This window comes from Cottoperca gobio, chromosome 3, assembly GCF_900634415.1.
Source record: "Cottoperca gobio chromosome 3, fCotGob3.1, whole genome shotgun sequence".
NCBI lineage: Eukaryota > Metazoa > Chordata > Actinopteri > Perciformes > Bovichtidae > Cottoperca > Cottoperca gobio.
The window spans coordinates 21061822-21079484 of record NC_041357.1 but is presented as its reverse complement, the minus strand read 5'-3'; the positions used below and the strand labels follow the sequence as shown (position 1 = coordinate 21079484).

Genomic DNA, 17663 nt, shown 5'->3' with positions numbered 1-17663 from the left:
AAAGCTGTCCTCCAACACAAGCCCAAGCTTACTTTCTACAAGGTTGACCAGGCGTCCTCATTTTCAACTGTTCCTGGAATTGGTGTTTTGTCCGCCGCTTGTACAATAATGCGAGTACAACAGAGCATTACCATTACAGACTGGTCAATGATTTTTTTTTTTTACTCGGAAACCATCCAAACTACATTGCATATGTAAAACTCGACAATTTTCACCATCTCACGTTGCCTAATTTACACCAACATGGGGGACAAAGTGAGCCATATGTGTAAAAGTTAATAAGATCTGACATTTTCCTTGGTTTTCATGGTACAAGAGATTAAAAAAAGGGAAGCTAGCTTGGGAGGCAATCTCTCTGCTGAAATCCCCATCAATCTAAAGTCTATTGACTAAAGTCACATGGTGAGGCTCATGTGTCACATTCATTTTCATCCGAGTCCAAATCCTCTCTCACCTTTGTGATTTAGCAAACCACAAAAAGACCTCAAGACAGAGTGACACATGGATCACGATGTTCATGCACAGCTATAATAGAGCAAAGACAAATGACCACATATTGCCATAAAAACTCTCAGGTCAGGACAATAGGCAGGTCATAGAAGAGAGTCATGCTGTTTATTGACGATTGCTACACTGACTTTTCAAACTAAATGTAAATATTAAAAACCAATTTCTGATGTTTAACTTTTACAATTTATGTAAGAAGCCTTTCAGTGGTGGACAGGTCCAGCTGTTCTGTCCACTGATATCAGGACAAACAATTGCCCCCCAAAGAATCCCTTCTCATTGTGAGCATGGAGGCAATGTGGACAAAAACGGTCAGAGTGAAAAGCTTTTCACTCTTTCACCAGAGTAGTGAGGCAGAAAGGAATTGTGTGCAAGGCCTCCAGCCCCTACTGACCTTGTAAGACCTGCAATAAAGTTTGGTCATTTAGACACTCTGGGTAAGGCAGTGGTACTGGGAAACGGCAATTCACATTTGTGTGTGTGTGTGTGTGTGTGTGCGTATGTGTGTGGGCACATCACTCGCAACAACCCCCACTCTTACCTCTGCGTCCTTCAACTGAGCATTTCTCAGGTATGTGCAAATTTTATGAGCTACCAGATAGACCCTCAAGCTGGTCTAAGTGCCATTTTAAAACAAACTAGTAAAACTTACTGGCAGCTTTTATCACCACTTAACTTGATACGATAAAGCAGGTAAACCACTCAATTAATTAATAAACTATATGTACTTTTTAAGGACCAGAAAATATATGAGTTATGACTGGGATCTCTAGCAGAGAGCATCACATCTAGTTAAGTAACTTCAGAATAATTCATGTAAACTGGCTCAAGAAACTCAACAACTGTTACGTAACTCAGATTAATTGCACTCTATTAAAACAATGTTCATAACAATTATTTCAAAATTGCTGGTAAGGTTTTTTTTTAAACATGAAAGCAGACTTAAAAATCTGTTTAAATTGAAAAAAACATCAGAGTAAATATTCTGGAACTCAACAAGAACTTTCCCCGTTGTGGGACTAATAAAGGATTTCTGATTCTGAAACTTTTGGATCTTCTGAACATCAGGATCAAATTGGAGAAGGAATGGACTTCAAAGTAAAACAATCTTCCACTATGGAATGACATGGAAACAAGGACTAAAATCCCAGGACAAGAAATACAAAACAGCTATTTTCTGCCTCATTAAATTAGAATAAAATTAAATTTCAGCAATGTTAAAAATGCAAGTCTTAGTGCATTGCAGGTGGGGTAAAAGGGTTAACATACATTCTGCAAAAGTGGCACAGCAAGACTTATGGCCCGTGGTGTGGGAGGAGGGGATATAATGTCCCAAAAGACCAACTCTGCCTGAAGCTTCTACTCCCCCCTTAAAATACGAGGCCAACTCGCACAGCACTGGAGGAGAAAGCATTCCAAAAGAACAATTCCTCAAGCGATCAGGGTGCAATAACATGAAAGCCCCAGCCCCTGAATAGGGGTCATCTGCTCTTTAGCATTGGAGAGCCGGTGTCCTGGACAGCTCCTAACCTTTCAAATCGGCTGCTCCTTCATTAACACACCAATGGGCATATACCCCTTCCAAACCGCATCTTTTTTGGGCTCTAACTTTGAAGACTTTGTCCCTCTTCCTCCACTGCTACCAACAAAGCTGCCTCGAATGCAACAATGAGCAGCAAAAACAAAACAAAATCACAAATAAGATGAGCAGTAATGTGTATAAATTGAAATCTCCTTAGATGATTCATGCAGGGAACTTTCAATCTCACCCAGTGATTATTGTAAGTATGTGGTAGCAAACAGCCAGAATATAAGACATTTGAATGCCTGAACATGATTAGAGTTGACCATCACCTACATCCCATCATGTCCTCAACACTGTTATGTTTTTAATGTGACTCCAGCATGATACTTACTTGCGATTGTAAGACGGGCTTTCTGGCTAAGGATTGCGCCATATTTGTTCTGAGCAAGGCACTGATATAGCCCTTCATCTGATTTGTCTCCTCTTCTGCTCTCCACCTCTGAAATATAAAGGGAGCTATTGGAGAGCAGGTACACCCGCTCGGTCTCCACAACTTTTACTCCGTTCTTGAGCCATCTCACGTCGATGGGCGACTCTCCATGTGCCTGACAGTGCAAAATAACAGCTTCCTTCCGCATGGCAGTGACATCATGGGGCTCCTTGATGAAAAATAACTCACTAAAGCATAAAACACCTGTAAAAAGAGAGAAGAAAATCATTTGCGGAGTGAAAGTGGTTATCAGCATGGGGGCAGCACTAACAGGAGTCCACTAAAACATTTAAAGCATTTACTAATTTAACTACTGGCTTAAAGTGATCCTCTGGATGGGTATTATCAGTGTTTATAGTCTCAGATGGATACAAGTGTGACACTACTTAAAATGCCCTGAAACATCACATTTGAGAGGATTGGAGGATACTGTCCTGTACAGTAATCACATTGTAACTTTGTTTCTGCGCCACTTTAATCCAATTACTTACGGCTCATAAAGTCACCAGCTGAAGGTGAAACTGTAGGATCCCATTAGTCTTTTTAGTTCACGGAGAAACCTATTACTGAACTCTCAGCATGAGCTTCATGTAATGTTTCATTGATGTGACCTTTGTGGACCGAATAGTGAGAGGCACAGTGTCATTCCTAACGTGCAGTAATTCAATATATCAACAGAATACATTGCAGGTTCTTCGCTACCAATTTCGAAGCAATAACATAACAAACTGCAACCATTTATCCCAAATAACAATCAATTATAAAGCATGGCCACAGTATGTGTCTTTCCTGAGCCATATATCTCCAACACTAGCTCTATGTTTGATATAATGTGTATTGATTTTGTATTAGCAAATTGCCCTTTGTTGGACTGACTGCTGCTGATCTCTTATTTCAGCTCTGTAATTGGATGATCCTGATCCTGAAGATCACAGAGTCCCACTGTAACTGAATACTTATACATAACAATATAAATACTCTAATTTTACTCTTGCCCAGCATAAACTATTAATTTCTAAACATCAAAATGTTACATTTGGAAAATGTTTGGATATCCACAGCATTTTTATATCCCTTAATGGTAGCTCTAATATAAAGCTGTAGCTTAACAGTATTGAATTTAAATTTTAAAAAAAGTTAACAATCTTTCCAACAGTTAGAGCTCATTAAATTGTGCAAATCCACTGCTAAAAACCATTATAACAGTTAACTATTAAATATTTATACTATGTATACTTGTACATTGTACAAGTACTGTACTTAAGTACATCTTTGACATACTTGTACTTCCATGTAATCTTACTTTATACTTCTACTCCACTACAATTCAGAAGGAAATGTACTTTGTACTCCACTACATTTGTTTGACACTCAAACTTAGACTTCTGTTCACATACAATAAGAACATATATAACTACAACATTAGAAGGCTGTTACATGTTAGTGATAAAAATATAATAATAAAATATTCTATTATAATATAACACTGTAAAAGGAGTTATTCAGCGTAACTTCAATGAGTACTTTTTACTTGTTATACTACTACAGATACTACAAGTACATTTAGCTAATAATACTTCTGTACTAGTTTGAATTCATGACTTTTAATGGAGTATTTTCAGAGCATGGCATTTATACTTTTACCTAAAAGTATCTGAGAAAACAAACGGCTAAGTTTGAAAGTTAACTGACAGTTGAATTAGCTAAAACAAGACAGTTTCTCGGCAGGACAATTGTCGTATAAATAAATAACCTATCGTTGGTTATTAGGAAATGTTAATATCAAACCCGGTTAATCAAGTTATCATGCTGACATTCCGGTTTATTCGTCTCTGAGGAGACCGGTTTTGGTGATAAATGTTGATAAAAGTAACCTAACCGTCAAGCTAACCGTTAACGTTAAACCGTTAAATTACAGTTAGTTAGCTAAATGTTACATTAAATGTTTGCGGTCAGCTCCTGTTGAGTGTCCACACAGCCAAACATGTAGGTTACACACAGTCAGAGTGATGTTCCTTAACAGTTTGTTAATGTTTTAAATCTCACAAAATATAACCGAAAACGCTTCTTACCTGAGATTGGAAGAAAAACGACAAAGAACAGCAACCGCTGATATAATTTCCTTTTGACAGTCGCCATTTACATGAATTGTCTGTGCATGCTAGCTACTCTCTCATAGTTGTTTCCTCCAGATGAACTGCGCTGATACTGAGGCGGAGGACCGGTGTTGAGAGCTGCGGGAGTGAAGTTTCCCTCATCTGGGATGGACATTAGTCAATTAATCAAGTCTGTAGGTCTGAGTGAAGCTTTTAGTCCAGCGCCTCCTAACGCCAGCTGTAGGTCACAGTTACCACATGACATCCTACACTCAGTGCATCCACCTCTGCATTTACACATCAGCCCAGATCCAATGCACTTATTGTCGGTCAAGTAGGACAAAAGCGTCAGCTAAATGAACTGTAATGTAAAAGTATAAGCAGTAAAATGTAAAAAGCAAAGTGAAAACTTAATACTTAATAATATAAGTTTTTTCCGGTTTTCACATACAAGGAATGGCATACAACACAGCAAAAATAAGGAAAAATAAGAGCAAATATTAAAATATATATATATATATTATTAAAATATATAAATAAAAATGTGTACAAGAAACATAAATATACAAAAAATAAAATACAATTTAAAAAATGACAAATTAATGTGAAAGAATATGTATAATATTTCTGAATTACATTACAGTTCATTTAGCTGACGCTTTTGTCCAAAGCGACTGAACAATAAGAATTAAAAGTAGAAGTGGTAGTGGTAGTATTTTGTCAGAGGAATGTGCAAAGGTTCACAGTACAAAGTAAGAGGAAGAGTTTGTAGTGTTCAGATATATAGTCACAGTATTGCAACCTGGTCACTGTTAATATACAAATAGTATGCTATATTAATGTTGAAGGTGTTTCAGCAGTCGGACTGATTACTTCATGACACTTTTGGCATAATTTGATATATTCTATTAGCACATCTCATATTAAATGTAAAACACCTATGTTTATATCCTGCAAAGTAACAGCTGTCAGATAAATGTGGTAAAAAGCAGGCTACAATATTTGCTTCTGAAACTAGTGGGGTGAAGTGTCCATGGAACTTTAGATGTGTGTCCCCACTTATTAACTTAATTTACACATAATATATTTAGAATGTGCACCTGTACATTTTCATACAAGGCCCTTTGATAAGACAAGTAGAAAACTCAGCATCCATGGCACTAAATGGTAATTATGGAGTGTGCTTATGTATATCTCTCGATGTTAATTATATGAAGATGGGGTATACTGAGAATATAGATAAGTTTCTAAAAAATAGACACGCTTGTTTATGTTGGTGGTGTTATAAATCCTTTCAGTAGTTGTCATAGACAGGCGTCATACGCTCTTAACTGTAATGGTTTATTACAGGAACGACAACCTATCAATCGTATCACACATAGGGTCACCCAGCGCCTGAAAGAGTAACTGTAGTTTAGGCACTTGTATGAGAGCTGCTGCATGTCCTGATGTCTTTGTGTATGCATTTAAAAGTGCACATGAATACAGGGGTGGAAAGCCCGTTACAAGAACTTTCACTGATGTATCTAGTATACTGTTTTTAACACATTCCTAAATCAAGTACATCTCCTTTCAATTAAGTTGATTTTTGATTATGTATTTTACAACTATGCAGAGGTGGGATGTAACTAAGTACATTTACATAAGTACTGTACTTAAGTGCAAATTTGAGTTACTTTTCTTTAGTATTTTATTCATATTATTAAATATTATACTTGCACAGCTGAAACGTTTAGTTGATTAACTGATTAATCGATTGACAGAAAATTAATTAATTTCAAAATCAAAATCTATCTAATGAGTACATTTTCATATTATACTTACGTTCTTTTATTTAAGTAATATTTTCAATGCAGGACTTTTACTTACAATGCAGTATTAGTACTTTTAGTAAAGGATCGGGATACCACTGCTACTATGTATTGCATTGCTTTGAGCCTCATTTAATTTAAGAGGAATAAAGTAATAACACTGCATACTTTGTATTAATAACATTAAGATCAGATCCTGATCAAAATGTCTGAGTTTGTCCTTCAAAACTGGGTCCTGCAAATAAAGAGGAAGCATTGAGCAGGACAGCTGCTGAGTCAATGTCGATATTGATCCAGTGTCCATCACTTATTGTGCAGAGAGATCAAAACCCCCTTCCTCCCACGGTCCTCCCCCTCCCTCTGTGAACCTTTTTCAGCAGCAGGTCCGCAGCCCAGCTGTGATGTCCAGTCAATCAGAAAACAACACACAATGAATGCTAAGTCGGTCACTCTTCAATAAGGAGTTGTGCAGAAATACTACTCGTAAACTAACCGTGTCACTGTTGCAAAGGTTGTGAACAATATATGTTTATGGTATATTAAAATGTGTATTTATGCACTTGGAAAACACATTTCAAAATATGGAGGACCCAATGTTCAAAGGTTCAAACTGTCACAATGAACTGAATTTTAAAATTCAGCAAAAAAGGCGAAGAAATCGTCGTCAGAAAACAGTGAAAAATGTCCGAGGTGGAGTCTTGTCTTTGTTTGTCAGTTTGTTATTTTTCTGTTGATCGACTAAACAATTAATCGAATAACCGTTGCGTTCTATATAAATGTAAAAGTAATAGTCACTGGTTAAAATGTTTTTCCCACATTCAATTCAAGAATAGCTTCAAGATATTATTAAAATAATCAAAGTAAACCCAACCTCATGTTGTTCTTCCCTCACAATAACCTCTTACACACACTATATAATCCTCTAGCATGATATGTTTTTGTCTGAAGTACTTGTACTGTATTATATTACCAAATACTAGTCCTTAGCCCCGGTGGGCTCCTCACTTAGATAACGTGAGAAAGTGAGAACCTGGCCTCATTCATGGTCAGTGAGGCTCTCCCCAGGGTGTTTCATTCATTAAGAATTCAGTTTCGGCACCTGCCAATATGGCACAGTTTGTGGGTGGAGTGATGGTCAGCCTGCATGTGAGCTCGGGGTCGAGCTCTGCGGCCGGATCAATGGAGTAAAAGTCATTATCAGGTTATGAATGTTGGCGAGGTTGTGGGTAGAGGGGAGCCAGCTCTCGCAGGACATGCTGCCATTGGCTGTGGTCCGTGTCTTCCTGCTGCCACACATGCCCATCCCCACTGACCCCCAGAAGAGTCCAAAAGGCCGGCCTGAATCGTGTGACCTTTCCACTGACCCCTGTGGAGGGGAGGAGGCTTTTAGTACCACAACAGGGGGGCTGTGGAGAATATGGAACTGAGGCTCACACAAAAGAGTCCTCTCCACAGACCCTGCTGTTGTTAACAGCTAACAATTATGAATCAGTGCCCCATACTGGAGGTCAACAAGCACACACGAAAGATCACAGATTCATATTTGACTGCAGCTTCAGATAAACAGTCAGACTGAACTCTCAGCTCTGTTATGCAGTGACGTGTACTTTAAATTAAACCCCACAATCAAACCAGTGAAAGAGAGTGTGTGGGTCTCCAGTTAAACTCCTCTTTGACCATAGGCACACTTCCAGAGTGTACCTCAGAGAATCTGGCTATTGGATAGTTTTGATTATATATTCTTTTAATCCTGTTCCTTTGGTTACTTAATAATACTAATCTACAGCACAAAGAGTAATTACTTTACAAGTTAACACGAAGACTGTGTTGTATTTTTTGAAGGTATGTTTAAAAAAAAAAAAAAAACTACATGTTCAAACAATCTGAGAAACTAGTTTACAATGGTGAAAACATTAAACTCATGAAAAACAAAACATTTGGAATTCAAAGAGAAGATTCAATGTTTCCCTGCCAATATGATTGGAGACCAGCTAATTTCACTCCTCAGATGTAAATTTAAATGTTAAAAATGGGGTGATGCCATTCAGGCAGAATACAGTGAGCTTTATCTCCCCCAGCTGGAACAATTCAGTACTACAAACACTTGCATCTACTAAATGTACTAAAATGTAATCATTCATAAAAGGTGGAAAATCATCTGTGACATCAATATTAGAGTTGGATTAGTACAAACATGTTTCTTCATTGATGCCCAGTTTTGAGAATTGGTGACACAAACCAATGCTCAAAGAGGCGTCCTCAAAATCACATTCTGATGTCTAATAATAAAAACACTCGTCTCAACATGGAGAAATTAACAAACACAGTGCATCAAGACTTTGAATTATAACTTAAATTTATATTATTGGTGTTAATTCTAGTTTCCACTTACAAGAGGAGTTATAGTTGATGATAAACACATTAATAAACACTTCTAAAAAGGGAAGTGTTACTGAGAACTGTGTGAAAAGTACCAGAAATCCTTAAAAAGTACATTTTAAATTGAGATCACTGCCTTTTGCAGAATACAGATGGCAGAAGTTCATCAAATCAACGGAGAATAAAATACAAGAACAAAAACAAATGGGAACATTAAACATGAAGACACTGGATAATTGTTTTTACATTTCTTTATTTTTCAAATATATTTATATTCAATTTGGTGTGCTATAGGTCATCAAATCGTGATTTAACAGCTACAGTTCATTCCACCCTTTAAACGGTTGTATATGTTGCATGTCTGTTGTTGTAATGCACTTATAGGTGTTACAATTAAATGTTTTAATTAGAAAAGATGATATAGCAGAAATGAAGTGTTGATCTATTCATTATTATTCAGTAGACAATAGATATATAACAGTACTTCCATTTAGAGATTAAAACATCAATAAACAATCAGATTCTACAATACATTGCAAACGAAGGCCTCTGTATTTAACTTTAAATATAAGTGAAAGAAGAGAATGTGCTTATTTTCAGCAATGTTCACATGTAAACATTTAGACACATCTGCACTTGAAGCATAGGATCATTTTCTGAAAGCGATTTAAGCAGTCTGCAGGTGACAGATTGGCAAAGATTCAGACAGTTTGGAAGTAAGACTCATCGATATTAACAAAGTGCTTCACTTTATAAAAGCATAAAGTATAAAATTGTGTTGTCAGAGAGACAAGAACCAGCCACGATATCTTATTTTATCAAGGACCTGTAAACATGGCAGGTAGTGTAAACACATGTTTTACCATTCAGAAAATGTTAAAACTACTGCTGAAGTACAGTTACTTTCCTACAAAAGGTATTAACAAGTGATTACTCATTTTGAAAACAGACAAAACTCTGTACACATTTTGACAACCAACAAAACAACTTTTTTAAGTTGTGCTCTTAAAAATAGAGCACTGTGCTGCAATTAGACACCCATGATGAGTAGAGGAAAACAAAATGATATCACTCATTGACAAAAGGCAACATACTTTCTAACATGCTGTGTGTGATAATGTTTCTGTAAGCTACTGGCCGGGTGATATTGTGTGTATTTGATTATTCCTCTGATACACAAACTTGCCAGTGTTGAACTTGAGTACGAGTGGGCACTGATCATCAAAGAGGATGTATTTATGAAGGTGCACAAATTAAGCGTTATTTGCCAATTTCACAACTTTGTGAGAACAGTTTTTATTCTGCTTCATCCTTTTGTAGAAGTTAATTTTGTATGTACAGTATATTTACGTAATAACTGAAAAGCTATTCAATGATCGTATGTCAATATGTAAAATGCATCGTATTTTAGCACAATCTAACACTGCATGTAGTCAGATACAAACTACAAATGTATAATTAGTTTAGCCTTTTACTGGTCCTGGTATTGGCACATTACTACTATAATGATTAAATGACACACCTTCCTTAAGTGTAGTCGCTAAAACTTGTATATAACTTTCACATTTCTGCTAACAATGCTTTTGAGGTGCATATATTTGGGATTTGCATCAGTGATTCTAGTGTGATGGAATGAAAATGTATAATGATGTATAGAATTTAAATGATGATAGGAGAAAACAAATCTTCACATTGGTTTTATTTAGGTTGAATTGCCAATTAATCCGGCAGGTTTTTCCCCGTCTTAACCTTCTGACAAGTTGCTGCCTTTATCTTTTAATTTTTAAGGACCAGTGTGTAGGATTTAGTGCCCAAACCCCCCCCCCCCCCCCTCTTCAAAGTGTGTAGACGAATCTACGGTGGCCTTCAGGTTAATTTAGATTAGTGATTAGATTAGAAAACAGGCAACTTCTACGTCTCTCAGCAATTTCTATTTGGGAAAGGCCACATCAATGTTTAGCCATCGCCCGTCTCGATTTTGTTTTGCTTCTTCGTGTTTTTCACTTTTTGACGCGGATTCACGCTTCCTTGCTGTATTTTGTGCAAAATAATAAGTATATATTTGTGAAAATATGGCTTCTCAAACTTCTCACAGCACAAAATGGTTAGCCAGTACAAGCAACCACTTCCTCTTCCTCCTCTTCTTCATCATCTTCAGCCAGTGTTTTTGTTTCTTTGTTCTGGGCTACTGTAGAAACATGGCAGTGCAACATGGCGGACTCTGTGGCAGAGGACCCGCTCCCTACGATGATATGAAGGGCTCATTATGAGCTAACAAAAACACAATAATTCTTAGTTTTAGTTGATCATATACTAATTGAAACATATGTCAATACATCCCCTTAAATCCTACACACTGGACCTTTAAAACCTTTGGATGTTTGTGATATTGTTTCAGTTGGGCCAAAGCTGCAATAGTACGTGAGAATCTGAGCATAACGTTTTTCTGAGGCAATTCAGCCCTAATGAAACTAAGGTGTTTTAAGGTTTTTGTTATACAGTATACAGCTTTGCATTTTTGCTTTGTAAACTTTAGAACACGTATAGTGATTCAATACCTCCGTCACACCAGATTTCATCTCCTTTCTCCTTGTGTGCCTCAACAGAGGAGCAAAGTGAAGGTTGTGTGACTTTCCTTCATCTGTCACACAGCTGGCAGGTTAAGACCCGAATCTCACCCACAGCTTGTTTCTCTCATCAAGTTCTTCTTCACCACATCATGCAGTAATGTCAGTTCAGCTCAATTACAGTTCAAGCTCTAATCCACCCCGTCGAAGCCTTGTGCATTCTCGATGGCGATGTGAAGTTTCTCCCTCAGCTCCTCAAAAGACTCATAAGGAGGCAGGTCCAGTCGATTGAAGCTTTAAGAGGTGAAAGTAAAGACAATAAATTACTTCCAAGAAGAGGACGTAAAAAAATAAACACTTGCAGGACCAACTTCAGCTGCTATTTGGTCGTTCACAATTCTTAAAAGGGATAGTTTGGATGTATGCATCGTATGAGATACTTATTCAAAGTCAGAGTATTACCTACAGTAAATAGCTGTTGGCACAGCCCCCGTTTGGATTCTGACATTTAGTCACTGGTATGCATCAAGCTCCAAATACCCTGGATCCTACACTTCCCATAATGCAACTCAATCGCAGCTTTTGCATTCTCTGCGACTAGAAAATTGACTTTGATATTTAAAATCAGTAGAGTTCTCCCTTAAATACTGACTTGGCTCACTTAGATCTAATGACTGTTCAGTTCTCAAACAGCAGAGTGGGAGCTATGACTGCATCCAGCCACCAGAGGGCTTCAACCCACTATATGCTCAATTTGATAATATATTGTACTATATTATACTACTCCTTTTTTATTATTATTCATTAATTTATTCATTATCGATGCCACACAAAACCTCAGTGTAAGCTAAGATGAAGAAAGCAAAGCACAATGTTCAGTGTCATGTGACATTCAGGGATGACGTACAACTCTAATGATGTCATAATGTTTCTCTGAGTGCGACAGGACATCCTTTTGGAGCGCCTGTTGCCCCAAAATATATATATTTTTAATCTTGCATGTACCGATTATTATCAAGAATGGATCTTATACACACAAAATAAAAATGTCTTTAGAGACATTGCAGGCTCTAAACATCCAAGTCACTTTATAGTAAAATGATAGTATTATAGATACATAATGTTTTTATTATACACCTTTTTTTCATGGCTTACGTTCTGTGTTTTTTTATTTTTTTATTGTCTGTCTATACGATTCCATCTTGTTCTGTAAAGCCTTTTCTAACTGTGTTTTGGTAGGAAGCACAGCAGAAAGCAAGGTAAGCAATTTGTATTTTTGGCACATTCTGCTTCAGCCTTTTTAAATGTCGGAAAATATTAGCGGAAAAAATGTGAGTGAAGTGCTCACCATGTGTGGGCTCGGGGGAGTTTATCACGCGTTCCCCACTGCTCGATGGTGAACAGCTGTGGTCCGTTAGACCCTGGAAAACAAAACCACCAAACATGCAACTTATTTTATCTGGAATTAATTTACAAAAAAAGGAATAGATTATATTACATATATAATAATAATAATAATAATAATAATAATAATACAATATATATAAATAAATATATATATTTTTTGATTTAATCTCATATCATAAATGGGTACAGGAGAGAATAATCCAGATTTAGACATTTAAGGCCCTGTTATCCGTATGACAGAAACGTATGCTGGCGTATACGAAAATTTGTCAGAGTCCAAATACGTCCAACTTTCCATCGGATTGGAAAAGTCTAACCTATTGATAGAGTATCACTCACTTATACAAAATGTATCAGACGAATACCCAACAAATGCATAACATATAGAAAAATATGGCGTATACAAAATATCACACTGGTGTACGTTGATATAAGGTAAGGTATAAGTAGTATTCGTTAAGAGCTCACTGTGTTACGCTGGGGTGCGTTGTTCAACGCTGATGTTTTGAGCATGTTCAAAATTACCGGACGTACCCGACGTGTGCTTCATAAGTTATGCAGACGTTATGTTACGTTAAGACATACGTGAATACGGAATACATACGTGAATACTTACCTATATAAATATAGTACATGAATACCTACGTGACTACGTTAGAGGTTCGTTAGATATAGGCTACGTCGGCTGACGGTGAACCCTACAGCCAGTTTATTGATAACGAGTGGATACCCTATTCCTACCCTATGTTAAGATGATGCCTGACGACGGAGTAACTTATTAAACGTGTTTCTACAGTACAGCTAGCGTTCAGCATGTTAGCCGTTCTCCAGCATCAGCATGACGTGAACCAGATGGCACTTTTCCAGCTCCGTTGGCCAGACGCTCTGATACGTTTTAAATAAGTAAGTGATACGCTATCAATAGGTTTGACATACGTATAATAATTTGTTATGTATTCGTTATGTATACGTCAGCTACAACACCGCTGTGGAAAAGTTGGACGTATTTGGACTCTGACAAATTTTGAGCTGCTTTTCATATACGCCGGCATGTTTCTGCCATACGGAGCTGTGTGACAGGGCCGTATGTCTGGCGTGTTCGGCGTAGCGTCTGCGTCCTTCGAACGATCATAACTTACCCTTAATTTATATCAACCTATTGCCGATATTTCATATGCGCCGACATACGTTTCTGTCATACGGATATGTGTGACAGGGCCTTAAGCAAGAAACCACTTTCTAACAACAATGTAGTTGGCAGTAATAAAAAGCGTTATCTCACCATAGAGTTCAGCAAAGCCATTCATTGGGACCCTTGATGTTCCCGTCACAAACTGCAAGAGCCTGATTCGCTTTTCTGCATCCATCAGCAGCACCGTCTATAACAACACAAAGAGGAAAAAAAATAACTGATACAAAGCTCTTCTTTAAAAGAAGAGTAAACTCTGAGAGGTCCACACAGCTGAGCTTGATGGCTCCGGCATGGAAAGTTGTCTTACTTTCCAAAACCACTGGATAACGACGTGGTTGGAGCAGTAGCTGTTTTTGTACTTGGAATTCTCTCTCCAGTCATTCACATCCACATCTCCAAGACCACACATGAGCAGCTGTGGAGGACAAGACGGCAGGTAGACCATTAATCATCTTTCTGGAATTCATTTGAATGTTCATTTCAGCACATTGGACAGAAAACTCACCTCAAGCTCATTCTCATCAAAGATCTTGATCAGATCTTGTGGTATCAACTCAAAGAATCCCTAAAAACACAAAGATATTCAACATTCATTTGAAATATTATGTTGAGGGTATTTTCCCCAGATAATAAATGCAATTATTATTTTAGGTAAAATATGTATATTCAAAGCTCAATGAACAACTAATCTGAATCTAAAAGTTTCCTAAAAAATACAGTAAATAAAATTGCTTCAGTTACAAAATAGCAAAACACAACATGAAATGGGAAATAATTCTCGATAAGAGTCTGACTATAGAAAAAACTAAATACGCTCTAAATATATACTGTCAACCTAATTATTTGAATTACTAAAAGAATCCTTTTAATTTAATTTTGTCTCGTTATCTTTTTGTCAAATTGTGTTTTGTTCTTTTTGTGAGCTTATATTGTACCGTCGTCATATTGTCATAGCTCCTATATGTATTATTTTGCCTGTACTACAAAACAAAAACACACAAATCTGAATTTCATTCATACTTTATAATTAATATATATATATATATATATATATATATATATATATATATATAATGGTGTCTACTTTGTTACAAATGTATGAGATAAATCGTAACCTCTTTGAATGCAGTCATCTGCTTCTGTATCCTGTTCACAAACCTCCACTGCATCACCAGGCTGTCAACAGAAATCAGCAGATTAGCATCAAACCATCATTTTAACACTTTGAAGATGAAGGAAAATGTTTTTTTCTTCTGTTGCTTACTAGATGTATTCCTTCTTTGTGTCATTAGTGATAACAATCTCGGTGCCGCCCGGCTTCAGTTCATGCTGGTGAGTCTAAACAGGAAGAATGGGATCATGTTAATTACACAGAGAACCCCATATCACGAATCGTTGAGGAGTTGAAGTTGTTTAGGCAAAGACGGCCTGTCTGAACAAACCTGTCCGAACAGCTCTTCGTCTATGGTGAACCTCAAATCCAAGTCTGTTGGGTCGTTGTCCAAAATCCACTTCAAGGAGTTGAAATATTCACTGTCCTAAAGACAACAAACAAAAAGAATATCTTCCAGATTACCTGAAGATGTAAGGTGTTCCCTTAAAAAGGAATATGTGTAACCTTTCCGCATGAAAATGTCTCAAAAGGACTAGACATACGTTACATATTTTGTTAAATTATGAAACTTACATTGTTTCCAACAATTCTCCATCTCAGAGAAATCTGTCATTTTAATCACGCTAATGCCTGTAACGACGTTGTATTCCCTTTGCTCATGCGTCAGTGTTGTGGTTGCCAACCAGAAGCTGTTATAAATGAACTTTCTAACTACCTTTCAGCCACATTTTGACAATACACTCTTTGAGCTCTTGGTCATTTTTAAATGTACATTTTTACAGGATAAAAGGATTTTAGTGCTTGTACGTCTGGATCTGGATGCTGAGCAAACGTTAGCGGTAGCCGAACAACCTCAGAGAAACAATGATTTTTCAACGTGAAACTGCTTTAAAATCAGTGTTTTTATTTTATTTTTTATCGCGGGTCCGTTTGTTTTGGAGAGGATATTATCTGCAGATAATACGGTTCCCGGTAAAAACCTACTGAATGATGAATTGACGAAGGAATCCTAACCGGGAGACGCTGCAATGATGGAAATATTGGACAGCTCACATGATGCCACGCTACTTTACAACGCCAACCTCTTAACTTTTGTTATTGTTTTGATTGAGATATAACTTGTGGAAAATGTTTTATTATTTGCAGTGTAAAAATGTGACACTCACGACAGACTCCATGTCCTGGAGAGTGATCGGCTTCTGCAGCATCATCTTGTAGAAAGGCCGAATGAAGAAAGCTTTGAAGGACACAAACACAAAATGTCAGAATCTATAAAAATCACACAATTTGCTCCAATCCCTTTGATCTTCCATCTGCCCCTTTGACAACATTTATACAATTAGGTGGCACTCACCATCGAGCAGTTTGCCATGATACACGGCCATGCCAGCCACGCGGCCGATGAACTTGAAGTAGGACAGATGGTCCTCATTACATAAACCTGAGTTAGGGTTAATCTGCAGTGTGTAGTTGTCCCTGGAAGACAAATCACAAACAAATTAATCCTTATGTTCCTTAAATCAGCTTTACAGGGTTCCTGCCAAAATATAATTAGTTCTTTTATGTGTAATTGCCACTATTATAAGAAATACAATCCTGTATGGGTATTTTCATTGATGCTCATCACAAGTTCTGTAAATAGCTCTAACTGCTCCATGAAGGACTTGATTCCAACTCATTTTCCATTTCACAATTACAGTTTTCCAGAAAACATTTTGTAGATTTGTACAGTGAAAAAAGATGAGCAACAACATAAAACCCACACAGAGTCCATGACTGCACGATATGAGCAGAGATACATTATGTGTGCGTGTCTGAGATATTTCTCTGAACTTTCTAAACCTAGAAGCAAAAATATCTGTCCTGAATGTCTTTCATTTACTCTTAATAAAATAATAATAATACTGCACTTTATTTGTTTAGCCCCTTTGATACAAGAATGCACCACAAATAACTTTACATTAGGGAAAGATAGACATAAAATGAACCTAAAAACAGCGATAAAACGCAAGAATTAACGGAAAATAAGATGGAACATAAAACAAAAGAATCGTAAAAAGAAGATAAAAAATAAGATTGAAATAGAATACATTGAATGCATAACATAAGAGGGGAAAAAACCCTACTTAATAAATACAATAATAATAATAATATTTAAATCTAAGAAAGTATTTGGCCTCGAGTGCACTCCTAATCTATTCCTTCATATAAATTAGAGTACCATTGCGTGTTCCTGCTGTGCAATACAATACTATTGTGGATGTCTAAACACTCCTTAAGGATGTATAATATAAGACCACTAGTGGAGGTATAGGCAGTGTTAGGACTCACGTGGCAGAATACTCGAACAGTCCATAGTACGGGTTGAACATCTCCTTGGACATGAGGAAAAACCACTCCCTGGCCAAGCCCCCGTAGTCCAGTCCTTTTTCTCCCTCAAACTCCACCCACAGTCGTGCCTTCAGCAGGTCGGCCCTCTTCACTGAGAGGATGCGTCGGTAAGAGTCCTCCAGCACCGCATTTCGTCTCATCTTCATCTCAAAGCGGTTTGGGATGTCGGCCTACGTGGAAAAGT

The 17663-nt window shown here is 37.2% G+C and overlaps 2 protein-coding genes across 4 annotated transcripts in view; both read right to left on the bottom strand.

Moving 5' to 3' along the window:
* The window catches only part of prtga (protogenin homolog a (Gallus gallus)), a 29023-nt gene extending 24362 nt beyond the window's left edge, over positions 1-4661 (bottom strand). The window contains exons 1-2 of the mRNA XM_029426723.1: positions 4595-4661; positions 2424-2726 (exon numbers count right to left, since the gene is read on the bottom strand). Coding sequence (XP_029282583.1) covers positions 2424-2726; positions 4595-4661 — 370 coding nt within the window. The remainder of the gene's footprint in view (positions 1-2423; positions 2727-4594) is intronic.
* Positions 4662-9044: 4383 nt separating this feature from the next.
* The window catches only part of nedd4a (NEDD4 E3 ubiquitin protein ligase a), a 34614-nt gene continuing 25995 nt past the window's right edge, over positions 9045-17663 (bottom strand). For all 3 annotated transcript variants that reach the window (XM_029459882.1, XM_029459864.1, XM_029459873.1), the window contains 11 exons: positions 17420-17649; positions 16443-16564; positions 16255-16325; positions 15417-15512; positions 15239-15312; positions 15090-15150; positions 14480-14539; positions 14282-14389; positions 14065-14161; positions 12724-12796; positions 9045-11669 (listed from right to left, as the gene is read on the bottom strand). In XM_029459882.1, coding sequence (XP_029315742.1) covers positions 11567-11669; positions 12724-12796; positions 14065-14161; positions 14282-14389; positions 14480-14539; positions 15090-15150; positions 15239-15312; positions 15417-15512; positions 16255-16325; positions 16443-16564; positions 17420-17649 — 1095 coding nt within the window. In that variant the 3' untranslated portion in view covers positions 9045-11566. The remainder of the gene's footprint in view (positions 11670-12723; positions 12797-14064; positions 14162-14281; positions 14390-14479; positions 14540-15089; positions 15151-15238; positions 15313-15416; positions 15513-16254; positions 16326-16442; positions 16565-17419; positions 17650-17663) is intronic.